Source organism: Panthera tigris, chromosome B1, assembly GCF_018350195.1.
Source record: "Panthera tigris isolate Pti1 chromosome B1, P.tigris_Pti1_mat1.1, whole genome shotgun sequence".
NCBI lineage: Eukaryota > Metazoa > Chordata > Mammalia > Carnivora > Felidae > Panthera > Panthera tigris.
The window spans coordinates 55,011,063-55,024,541 of NC_056663.1; the positions used below are offsets into that span (position 1 = coordinate 55,011,063).

At 36.3% G+C, this 13,479-nt stretch overlaps 1 protein-coding gene across 10 annotated transcripts in view; it reads right to left on the bottom strand.

Moving 5' to 3' along the window:
• SAP30 (Sin3A associated protein 30) overlaps positions 1-13,127 on the bottom strand; it is a 45,290-nt gene extending 32,163 nt beyond the window's left edge. For 3 of the 10 annotated variants that reach the window (XM_042983609.1, XM_042983607.1, XM_042983606.1), the window contains exons 1-3: positions 12,494-13,119; positions 10,705-10,830; positions 10,166-10,264 (exon numbers count right to left, since the gene is read on the bottom strand). In XM_042983609.1, the coding sequence (XP_042839543.1) occupies positions 10,166-10,264; positions 10,705-10,830; positions 12,494-12,811 (543 nt within the window). In that variant the 5' untranslated portion in view covers positions 12,812-13,119. Of the gene's footprint in view, positions 1-7,558; positions 7,894-10,165; positions 10,265-10,704; positions 10,831-12,493 lie in introns of those variants that run through there. The other 7 variants (XM_042983604.1, XM_042983605.1, XM_042983608.1 and 4 more) reach the window with 6 other exon arrangements.
• Positions 13,128-13,479: the final 352 nt, after the last annotated feature.

Consider the following 13,479-nt stretch of genomic DNA (forward strand, 5'->3'; position numbering starts at 1 on the left):
GTAGTCAGAATTCAGTTCCCCTTAAAATCTACACAAAAATAAGTCAGTGTTTTAATGGTATGACCTCCTACAAAAATGCATGAAGAAGTAGAATTGTTTAAAAAACAAAACAAAACAATTCATTAGGGCTTTTTTCACTGAATTAATTGGTATTAAAATCAGACTAAATAATATAAGTGTTAGATCCTTTCTGAAACAGTGCAGAGAATAAGTACATAAGAAAATCATCAGTAAACCTGTTTCATTTTCTACTTGGTATAGACCCTCTTTGAGGGAGGAAAAAAGCGTTAAAGATTCAGTATCTCTATTTATAAATGATACATCAGCGTGAGGGCATCAGTAAGACAACAATGGCTCTTGAAGAAGTGTTTCCTTATTACTGCAAATGAAATGTGGTGAGAAAAATAGTATTTGAAAAAAAGCTAAATATTTAGTGGAATTTTATAGATTATTATGAGTATTCATCATATATTCCCCTTTCTGAAAATAACTTTTGTAATATGAAATTAAATTAGTCTTTTAGAAATGAATGCATAACAGAAGCACACATTCTTCTTTATATTACCAAATAAATATAAAAACATGAATGTTCACACAACTTACCTTATGCAGTTTTTCCCAACTAGGTCAATGTATTTTTAAAAGCAAACATTTCATTCAATCACATTCATAAACAGATGCGTTATTTTGTCAATAGCTTTTAGCTACAAGAAAAGACAATAAAGCTCTTATTAAAAATTTACTATTTTTCTTAACACTGTCTTACAAATGAATGAGGTAGGTATGGTCATGATCCCTGTTTTATACGCAAAGCACCAAGGTTTAGAGAGATTAAATAGTTTGAAGTTACATTATCAGAGAAGTAGTGCCAGGTTCTGAATAGGGCTAGTCTTACTCTAGCATCTAGAATCTTAACCACTACATTATTTAATAGCATCATCTAATCTATTTCCTTTTTAGGAAAACAAACCTTTACTGATACGGGACACAGGATTGTACACTTCAGCTAGCTCATATAAACTAAATGCCTCCTGATTTAACAATTTCTGTATTTTTTATCTTTGATATTTTATATACTTTTCCATAGGAATCTGAGCACAGAGTTGACAGTAATACTCACTAATAGCTCATCTCTTCTTGATAAAATTTCCCCTTTCCTCATCATAATCCATAGGAATGCCTTGAATATTTTTGTTTTCTGGGATTAAGTACTAATCCTAAAAGATTATTTGAGTATTGGAACCCAGTATTGAGTATGGAGAACCCAAACAATGAGCAACAACCATTGGAGGAAGGGAAGGACAAATTAAGAACATTCAACAGATCATCTTGGAATTTTAACTTCTGTATAGGTGCTCACAGGTACACAGGACTTCTTTCCAAAAGAAATCATTTTTGTGGGTCGACTGGGTGGTTCAGTTGGTTAAGTCCCTGACTCTTGATTTCGCTCAGGTCATGATCTCATGGTTTAGTGAGTCTGAGCCTCACATGGGACTCTGCGTGCTGACAGCATGGACCCTGCTTGGGATTCTCCCCCTCTCTGTCCCTCCCCCACTCATGCTCTGTCTCTCAAAATAAATAAACTTAAAAAAAAATCATTTCTGCAAAATATGGCAGGTGCTTTTAAAATGTAAATGATCCCGGGGTGCCTGAGTAGCTCAGTTGGTTTAGCGTCCAACTTTGGCTCAGGTCATGATCTCACAATTTGTGAGTTGGAGCCCCCATATTGGACTCTGTGCTGACAGCTCAGAGCCGGGAGCCTGCTTTGGATTGATTCTGTGTCTACCTCTCCCCCCCCCCCGCCCCCCACCGGGTTGCACATGCATACTCTCTCTCTTAAAAATAAACATTAAAAAATAATAAAATAAAATGGAAACGATCCCATCAGTAAAGCATTACAGGCTTTAAAGTAATTCTCCCAAAAAAGAAAAAATAATCAAATTCATATATTTCTAAATCATTTTGCATTAAGAGCCTAAGCCCAAACTTTACTCTCAAAGATTTGAAGAGAAATTCATATTAGAAAATTATAGTAAATTGACACTGATTTAGCTTCTCCAATTTACTTCTATAGAATGATATCACCATGATGGACTCAACTTTGCAGAGTGGTGTATCTAGAGAGAAATATATGGCATATATGTAGCCCCAATATTCAAAGAATTTTACAAATAAAAACCCGTATCAACATTATCCTGATACCAAAGTCAGGCATGGATAATTTGAGGAAACTACAGACCAATATCCCTTATGAATATAGATACAAAACTCTTCAAAAAAATATTAAGAAGCCAAACCGAAAAGCACATTAGAAGGATTATATACCATGACCAAGTAAAATTTATCCCAAGAATGCAAGGGTGGCTCAATATAAGAAAACCATTTGAGGGGAATCTGGGTGGCTCAATCAGTTGAGTGTCTGACTTTGGCTCAGGTCATGATCTCCTAGTTGGTGAGTTTGAGCCCTGTGTCTGACCCTATGCTGATAATGTGAGCCTGCTTGGGATTCTCTCTCTCTGCTCCTCCCCCATCCTTTCTCAAAATAAATAAATTTTTAAAAAAATTTTTATTTACTTTTGAGAGAGAGAGACAGAGTGAGAGTAGGGAAGGGACAGAGACGGAGACATGGAATCTGAAGCAGGCTCTAGGCTCTGAGTTGTTAGCAGAGCCTGACATGGGACTTGAACTCACAAACCCGTGAGATCATGACCTGAGCTGAAGTCAGACGCTGAAGTGACTGAGCCACCCAGGTGCCCAAAATAAATAAATTAAAAAAAAGAAAGAAAGAAAGAAAGAAAGAAAGAAAGAAAGAAAGAAAGAAAGAAAGAAAGAAAGAAAGAAAGAAAGAAAATCATTTGATGTAATATACCACATTAATAGACTAAAGGGGGGAAAACACATGATCATCTCAATAGTTACAGAAAAAGTATTTTACAAAATTCAACACCATTTCAAGATAAAAATACCCAGAAAACTACAAATAGAGGGGAATTTCCTTAACATGATAAAATGCATTTATGAAACACTTACAGATAACATCATAGTCAATGGTAAAAGACTGAAACATCTCCTCCAAAGAAAAGAACAAGACAAGGATGCCTGCTTTCACCACTGCTAGTCAACACTGTACTGGAAATCCTAGCTAGAGCATTTTGGCAAAATAATAATAATAATAATAATAATAATAATAATAATAATTAAATGATATCCAAATTGGAAAGGAAGAAATAAAACTATCTCTGTTCACAGTTAACATGAGTCTGTATATAGAAAACCTCCTAGAATATACACAAATACCACTAGAGGTAATAAATGAAATTCAGCAGTTGTAGGGGTCAACACACAAAAATCAGTTGTGTTTCTTTACACCAGTAATAAACAATACACAGAAAGAAATCAAGAAAATAATTCTATTTACAGTAGCATCAAGAAGAATAAAATATCAGAAATAAATTTAATCAAGATGGTGTGGGGCATGGAAACTGGAAACTATAAACATTGCTGAAAGAAATTTTTAAAAACCAAAATAAATGGAAAGACATCCCATGTTCATGGACTGATATACTTAACATTGTTAATATGGCAATCTTAAAGTGATCTAGAGATTTAATACAGCCTTCATCAAAATTCTAAAGGCCTTTTGGCAAGAAATGGAAAAACCAATATGGAACTACAAAGGATCTCAGACAGCCTAAATGATATTGAAAAAGGAAAACAGGTAGGAGAACTCACACTTCTTGACTTCAAAACTTACTGCAAGGCTGCAACAGTCAAAAGATTCTAGTACTGGCATAAGAATAGATATATGAACCAATGTAATAGAATTGAGAATACATAAATAAACCCAAACATCTATGGCAAATTGATTTTTGACAAGGGTGCCAAAACCATTCAGTGAAAAACAGTCTTCAATAAATGGTGCTGAGACAAATGGATAACCACATTCAAAACAATTAAGTTGAACCTCTACCTCACTCCATGTACAAAAATTGACTCAAAACAGGCCAATGACCTGAATTTAAGTCCTGAAGTTATAAGCTTCATAACCTCAGATTTGGCAATGAATTCTTAGATCTGATACCAAAAGAGTAACAAAAGAAAAAATAAATTAGACTACATAAAAACTAAAACCTTTTGTGCATCAAAGAACATTATCAAGAATATGAAAAGGCAATCCACAGAATGGGAGAAAATATTTGCAACTTGTGTATCAAATATGGACTTAATATCCATATACAGAAAAACTCCTGCAACAAGAAGACAATCAATCCAATTAAAAAAAATAAGCAAAGGATTTAAATAGATATTCTCTAAAGAAGATAATACAAGTGGACAACATGCATGTGAAAAGATATTCAGTATCAATGGTCATTAAGGAAATGCAAATCAAAACTACAATGAGATACCATTTAACACCCAGTAGGATGAATTTAATTAAAAAAAAAAGGAAATACAGTATTGGCAATTTGGAGACATAGAAACTCTTGCACATTGCTGTGGGAATGTAAAATGGTATAGCTACTATGGAAATCTGGAGGCTCCTCAAAAAGTTAAATCTAGAATTACCATATGATTCAACAATTCTACTTCTAGGTATATACCTAAAAGAAATGAAAACATGTTCAAAAAGAAACACGTACAGAAATGTTCATCGCAGCATTATTAATAGCCAAAGGTAGAAACCCAAATGTACATCTACGGATGAACAAATTGTGATACACATACACACATACAAACACATCACATACCACACAATTGAATATTCTTCAGCTATTAAAAGGAACAAAGTACTGATGAATATACCGCAACTTGGACGAACCTTGAACATACATGCTATGTGAAAAAACCCAAAAGGACATATATGAATCCCTTTGTACGATATATTCATAATGGGCAAATTCATAGAGCCAGAAAGCAGATTAGAGGTTAGCAGGGGATGAAGAGGAGGAAATGGAAGTGATTGATTACTTACGAGTGTTTTTATGGGGTGATGAAAAATTTTGAAATTAGAACGGGTGGTTATACAACATTGTGAATACACTAAATACCACCAAATTATATAGTTTAAAATGGAATACTACCATATAAATTTTACCTCAATTAAAAAAAAAACTGTACGTAGAAATAATATATAGAGCTTGTTTTTGTAAAGAAATATATTTCAGGTACTAATTTTTAGCCTTTTCCTAAATTGCTCAATAAAAGATAGTTCTACCAAATAACTGACTTATTTCTTGAATACCTGCTACTCATTATGTTTTTTTCCTTTTATCCCAATTTTGGATTCTTCTGTTGCTCTAACATTAGAAGTAACCTATGCCCTTACAGAGATATGCGATTTTTTTTTTGGTTCAGATATAAACACAGAAAAAGATTTCTAGTGAATTAAATTTTAAAACCTAATAGCAAATAATTACAAATCTTATATAAAACTGCAGAATCTTGAGTTCCTCAGCTTTGATGAAGTTCTCAATTTTTCATGCTTTAAATTGCTCTCACAAGGATTTAATTTCATTGGATAACTAACATCCAGAACGCTTTTCACTTTTTATCCAACTACATTTTATGCAAATAATTAACTATATGAAATTAACACAGCTAGTCAAATGTTACATCATAAACAGATAATTTAATGTAAGCAAATTATTTCAAGCTTCTTTCACAAGAATGGAGTGTTTTTGTAGGAAAAAGTAACCCTACAGTCAAGTTTTATTAAAAAATTAACTTTTGGGGCACCTGGGTGTCTTAGTCAGTTAAGTGTCTGACTTTGGCTCAGGTCATGATTTCACGGTTCGTGGGTTCAAACCCTGCATCAGGCTCTGTGCTGACAGGTTGGAACCTACAGCCTGTTTCAGATTCTCTCTTTCTGCCCCTCCCCCACTCATGCTCGGTCTCTCTCAAAAATAAACATTAAAAAAATTAACTTTTTATACTTTATAGATTTAGATAAAAATATGTGGAAGTTATTACTTTCTTCAAATAAACCATCCTGTTCTAGTTATGTGGTTCACTTTCAGATAGCTAAAACTTCTCACAAAGATTTCTGGAATGCCAGAAATGACAGGATTCTGTTAATACCAATTATCACAGTCTCTGCCCATGAATAAAGTACAGTTGACCCTTGAACAACATGGATTTGAACTGTGCAAGTCCACATATATTCAGATTCTTTACAGCACAGTACTGAAAACGTATTTTTTCTTCCTTACGGTTTTAATAACATTTTCTTTCCTCTAGCTTACTTTATTATAAGCATACAGCATATAATATATGTAACATACAGAATATATGTTAATTAACTGTTTATGTTATCAAAGAGGCTCCCAGCCAACAGTAGGCTATTAGTAGTTAAATTTGGGGAAAGTCCAAAGTTGTATATGGATTTTCAACCATGCAGTCAGTGGTTGCCACCCCAGTCCCTGCATTGTTAAAGGGTCAACTATAAATCTTTAAATAGTTACAGCAAGAACCAAGAATAGTTGCTTTACTTTTCACCATATTTTGTAGCTGCCAATACACTCCGTACATTTAAAAATACATGGACGAAGCTTCTAACAAACCAGTACTTTAGATTCAGCTACATCATGGTTCTTCACTATGGGTAATTTTGCTTCCTAGGGCATGTTTGGCAACATTTAGGGATAGCTTTGGTTGTCACACCTTTGGAGTGCCACTGGCACTAGTGTGGCCTGCATGATGCTGCTAAAACTGTAACACATAGGACATCTCCCACAATAAAGAATAAAGGCCCAAATGTCAACCTTGAGAAAACTTGAGCTACATTAATGTTCTGATCCATTCATTTCCAGCCTAAAATCTGCACCATAATCAAGGACATTAACTGAAGCTATTGTTTTGTTTTGCTGTCATAAACTATACATTTGATTTGTAATTATAAGAATTTTAACAGAAAATGGGCCGAGAATGAAACGTAAAAGAAAATAGGATATAAATCAAGTCAGAGCTACATATGGACCAGACTTTAAAGATCCTGTTTGATTTCTAGATCTCTCCAACTTAGGAGTTTTAATTTGCAATGTAAACAATATAGGGCATGAATGAAAATTAATGGGCACTGCAGAACTTCTATGTTCATTCCATATAAACATCTTTTCTCTAAGACAAAATTTAAAGAAACAAAATTAATTCTGTGTTATTTCAACTTTCAGCATTGTGTTAATCTTTTCTGACACATTAAGTCTTCTTTGGAAGGAGGTAGGTATATAAATTAAACTGTTCTTCCTAATACTTTATCAAGTAGTAGTAGTAATAATAATAATAATGGAAATAAGAAAGAAGTTGCACCTCAATGGAAGTCTATTTTTCAAACCTGTTAGCACTAAAAAGCACTTTAAAAAATAATGCTAATTAGGATATCCTTGATTCCAAATCAGATCATCCCAGAGAAAGCAAATGTACTACATTTGTTATTTCTCCTTAACCTTAAAAAAAAAGTGGTAACAAAATGATCCTTACATTAAACTCTCAATTAAAACTAGTACCTAATCAGTTTAATATAAAAATCAAGTTTCACAAAATGAATACACTGAAGCAACTATAATAGTAATCACCTTTATTTAAAATATTTTTTAATCTAGGAAAGCTCATTTTACATGAGTTTCCAACTAATTATTAGAGTCAGAAACAAAGAAAATAAAATCAGAGAAAATCCTCTGTAAAAAAATACACAAGGAACATTTCTACATGTGAAAAAACAGTAAACAGTCTTAACATCTGAACATCCAAGTCTTAGTCTCAATTCCATCTCTCCTAGTGAACACCACTATCAACCTTGAGATCTGATTTGTTCTTGTCATTCTTCACTGAGTAGATGAAATATGTTAAGGTGTCTTTTTCATTCACTGGAATAGACCTAAAGTGGCAACCAACTATCTATAAAAAAAAAAAAAAAAATTGAAATTAAATTATAGATATTAACAGATTTCATACTAGGTAAAAAAAAAAAAAAACACTTTAATTAAAAGAAAATGTGCTATGTGATAAGAGCTACCTCTTTTTAAAAATAAACTGTTTAACAAAATACCAGCAAGATGAAAAGCACATCAGAATAAGATGTTATGAGCAAGAGATAGTGTGATTTCAAAGGACCCTCCAACCCATTCAATTAAAGATACATTAATTTAGGATGTATTTAAATTTTATAATTAGAATCTACATTAGTAAGTAAATATTTTTAAACTTTAGGTACCAATGAAATAAACAGAATGTAGACCCTACTCACAGAAAAAGGATAAATATATAGTTGAAAAAGTTTTGGTACTGGCAGTACTCTTTGTTAAAGTTCCTCGAAAGTTTTTCTGAATAAGTATTATTCATGGAAAATGAGAGGGGAAAGAGGAACTTTCACTGAAGAATATTTATCTGCCCTCTGGCCTTTTCATTATGCTAATCTAACATGTGCACTGCAACTACGAATAGAAGTACAATAGATTAAACTAGGGTGTTGATATGCTTATCTAGATTGTAGAAAATAAAACTTCTTAATGAAAAAGTTATTCATATGATAAGATTTAAGGAGGACAGTCATCTGACTCTGGGATCACTTACCACTTATCTGCATTTCTGACTAAGTAAACTATAACACTCATGGCTGTTTGGATTGTTTCTCATTTCTAAAGAAGAAATAGCTCTGGAAATAATATAACTTTTTAAAGATCAGACTAGCAAATATTTGAGTTGTGACTTAGACATTAAAAAAAAAAAAAATACAGCTGACCCTTGTATAATACAGGTTTGAGCTGCAAGGGTCCATTTACATGCTTTTTTTCCCCAATAAATACAGTACAGTATTATAAATATACTTTCTCTTCCACATGATTTTAATAACATTTCATTTTCTTTAGCTTACTTTATTCTAACACAATAAGAATATATATAATACCTAAGACATACAGAATATGATAATTGGACAGTTTATGTTTTCAGGAAGGGTTCCAGTCAACAGTAGGTTATTAGTAGCTAAGTTTTTGGACAATCAAAAGTTATATGCAGATTTCTAACTGTGCCCCAACCCCTGAGTCATTCAAGGGTCAACCATACATTAAATATAACATATGAAATAATTAGTTCTCTGGTTCTCATTTGTCTCAAAACAAAAGTAACTTCCACTTGATCAGTATCAGTATATATGGATACAGTTTCATCACAATAGATAATATCTGTGTTTCTGTTGTATCAAATTTAAAGAAAAACTGAATTTTTGTGGCAAGATGGAAAGAGGAAATTCTGGCTAAAAAGTCAATATGTTAGATCTCAACAATGTTAAAAAGCATTCTGCCAAAGAATTATACTTTCTGTATCTTTTACCTTATTCAATGTGCATGTTTTAGAAAACGTTGCCTTACTAAACCCCCAAGCTAAAAAATATGATAAAACTGATTTATATGTTTATATTTCTATTCTGTCTAGTAGACTAAGCATTTTTATGTAAAATGACTAAAGTATAAATATATAAATCTATAGACACCTTAATTGGATTCACAGATTTCTTGGTTCTATTAATTCCTGAGAACACACACATTTCAAAATTTACCAAAGGACTAGAAGTTAGTTTTATAACAAAGCAAAAACTACGTAAAATGTTGGACAAGAGTCTTTGCATCTTCTAGATGTGACGAAAGCATAGACACCTCAAATAAAACAAACATCAATAAGGCCAAATTCTGAAATAGTTAAATCAACAAGTTAAATCAACAAATAGGAATACTATTTATGGGTTTATCTGTAGATCTAATCAATCAGAAACTTCAAAAAATAAATTCTAATGACAACATCAAAGCTTATCAATTTCCTTTATTATGCCTCAATTAGGTGTTCAATAAATGTTTACTAAGTAGAATTTTAAAACCAACAGATTTCTAGAATGAGAATTTAAAAATTATCACCCAATATTTCTGAGAGTCAGTATTAGAAGATGCTTAGAAAACTACATACAATCCAGTAAGTAGTTGTAACATACAGAAATTTAAGAGGCAGACAGACATTTCTAAGAAACTAGATTCTTCCACAATAGATCTTTTATTAACTGATCCAACTAAAATGCATTGGCATATATTCTACATTAACAATTGCATTAGCCTTTAATGCCTCTTTTTTGTATGAACAGGCTCATTTAAAGTGTAAATAGTTTAAAACTCATAAATACCTCAACAAGTTGTGCTTTATTAAGTCCTGGTCTGGTTGACAGTTTGAAGTGTCTTTTGTATCTCCGAAGTGTATTTACTTGTAATTGATATAAATCAACCTAGGAAAATTAAACATATATGAATTAGTTCATACAATTTTCAAAATAGTTATCTTTGATACATACAAAAACATTTCAATTTTTGGCACAATAAAAATGTAATTCCATTATTAAACGACAAAAATTACATTACTTAAGTCCATTCCATTATCCCTTTTATATAATCAAAACTATAAATGTATTAAACATTTTAATCTTTTGAAGATAAATATTGAAAACTGGGAGCAAAAAAAAAGTTAGAAGGCAACAGAGCTATAAGCATTGTCAACTGAAAACACAAGTTAAATTGTGTAACTGCTTGTAAACTGGCTGTATTTAATTTTACTTTCATTTTCAGATTTTTTGCTTTAAGCATTTTTAAAAGGCGTTCATATCTTTTAATACAAGTTACAGAATGGAATACTTAGGATTTACATTTAACATACAGAAACTTTATCTACCTCTGGAGTATCAATATCTTGAACAGGTGAATCTCCTCCATCATCATCACTCCCTTTCCTCTTTCTTCTGTTTCGAACACTCTGAATTAAGTTTTTATGATAATCACAAATGTAAAGATGCCTTGCCTGAAACAAAAGTTTCACAGACTATTTATGATTATGTAACCTATGTATTAGTAAAATACACTGGGCACAGTGAATTATTAAAAATAAAAACAGTCAAAACAGGCCACTGTTAAGACAACAGCATGTTTCTATGCTTAAGTCCTGCATCCAGTTAAAACATACCATGTCCAGCAGTACAGTTAAGAAGATTGGGGGGTGGGGTGGGTGGGGAGTGGTGTAAATAGAGGAGAGAAGGGAGACAGAAAGGCAGAATGAGAAATTTCAACTCTCTGGATTTTGTCATTAAATTGCAGGGAGGCTGAACTAGATTTACTAGGTCATGCTGTTTTTTTATCAAGGGGAAAGATGACGTTGCCCACAAATTGCTATTTCATAGTATTTACTCAAAGAGTGCATTTTAATAGCATGATGTATGCTTTCGATTCTTTCTCAACACCCAAATTATCATATAGATACAGAACTATCCATTTTTACAAATGAGCTATTGATTTCATATCCTACTTACATTTAAACTTGAATAATAAACTTGAATATTTAATGAGTGCATTTATCTGTAATATGTTTTCCCAACCAAAGGAATGTGAAATTCAAGTTTACTTGAAAAGTTGCTCATGAGCATGACCAAGAACTACCTGTTTAACAGGCAGAAAGTATCACAAATAAACTTTGCAAAAGCTTCAATTAAATGTAGTCTTGAGAGCTGCATGGTAACACGTGAAATATTGAGCTTCATATACTAAACTAAACTCCTTTAAAAAACCAAATCATTAAGGCCTAAAGCTTTTAAATTAACTTTTAAACTAAGTCCAAGTTAAAAATATACAGAATGCGTACTAGATTCTGGCATCTTGTGATTCATTTACTGCCAGCCAGAACTCCTAAAAGTGGCGACGCTTGTTTCTAAAAACCTTATAGAGGGTCAAAAACCACCACCACCACCACCACCACCACCACCAGACGTGCGAAGAAAGGACGGAAAAAAAAATCCCGATGGCTGCCAAACGGATGGCAAAACAGCAGAGGCTACGTGTTCCCCACGTTCCCAGCAGCTGCGCTAGATGCTGACATCGTTCACAATCCCCGCTCCCCGCAAGGCGCGGGGTGAGCTCCGCTTCCCTCACACGGTACTCGGACGAACGGGGAAAGGGGTCTTTCTTGCTGAGGTTATCAGGTCCTTGGTCGTGGCAGGACTCCACTTTCCCTACACAAGGGGAGCTGCTCCCTGGGGCCAAACGCCAGCGAGGGCAGCAAAACAAAGAAGGCGCCTCCATTCCAGAAGGAGCCTGCCGGGTTGCAAGAAAACTACTCCGGGCCCTCCGAGCGGCGGTCCCTTTGTTTCGTTTCCCGATCTCAGGGAAGGAGGAAGGGGGAAGACTGCGAACAGAATCGACTCGTGGAGCGCGCGGGGGGGTGGGGGTGGGGCGCGGGCAGGGGGGGTGGGGGAGGAGCGGAATCACGGAATGCGAGTGTGTCGGTGGGGGTGGAGGTCAGAGTTGCAGCGACTTTGTTGTTTGCTTCCTACCAGAGACCACACAACGGGTTCCCACTGCAGCCAGGTCTAGGGGGACCCCTGAACCCTCCGCCCAACAACCCCCGTCTGCACCGCTCCCGGAGCCCCAAGGGGGTGGGCAGGGGAAGGCCGTCCCGTCCCGCCGTCACTTACGCTCTTATCCAGCTCGATCTTCACCTTCTTCTGGGAGATGCTCTTCTGGATCCTCTTGCTGAAGCTGGCGTTGCCTGCCGCACGGCCGCACCGCTCACCTTCCTCCCGCAGACAGCACAGCTGTCCGGGCCCGGGCCCTGCCGCTCCCGGGGGCCCAGCCGCCGAGACGGCCCCGGCACCCGGCACCTCAGCCCCGGCGCCGGCCCCTGCCCCGTTCCCTGCCGAAGCGGCAGCGGCGGCGGCGGCAGCGACCACGGCGGCCACAGCGGCTGCCGCGTCCCCGCCGCGGCTCATCTCCTCGGGCGTGAAGCCGTTCATGTCTCCGCGCTCTGGGACGCCGGCGCTGACAGAAATCCCCGCTCGCCTCGCCGCTCCGCCTCTCTCCGGAGACTCTGGGGTCTCCGCGGGGTCTCTCAGGCACCTGACCCGGCGGCGACAATTCCTCCGGCGGCACGACCAAACACCAAGCGCCCTAGCCTGCTGGGATCTGCTGGCGTCGGGACAGTGGACAGTGCTTTGGGTTAAGAACCAGAGTCAGGCGGCGCCAAGAGTTAGGACCCCACTCACTGTCACATGGAGACGCTTCAGCAGTTGGACCCGAGCGCCTCCGCCTCCCTCCAGCCCCTCGTCTTGCGCAAGCGCGACGCGCCCTCTCCTGTCCCGCCCCTTCCACTCTGTCGCAGGGCACCACGGGAATTGTAGTTCTCGGCGGGAGAGTCAACCTGAGTTCTTCCCTGACTCGGCGCCTCAGGGATTGGGAGAACTACTAATCCTAGCATGCATCGCGTAGAGACGGACTGGGCTGCTGCTGCTTCTTTTTTTAAAGCATGGGGAAAACAGGGGGCGTGTATTTGAGGGTTGTGATGTTTTCTCGCTTCTTGTCCCTCCCGCGAGGTTGGATTGTGTTTAGCTACCGGGATTTTGCAGAGTTGGCATTCTAGAGGAAGAGGTCACTCAGCTCCAGAGACGAAGCGCAAAATGCCGGG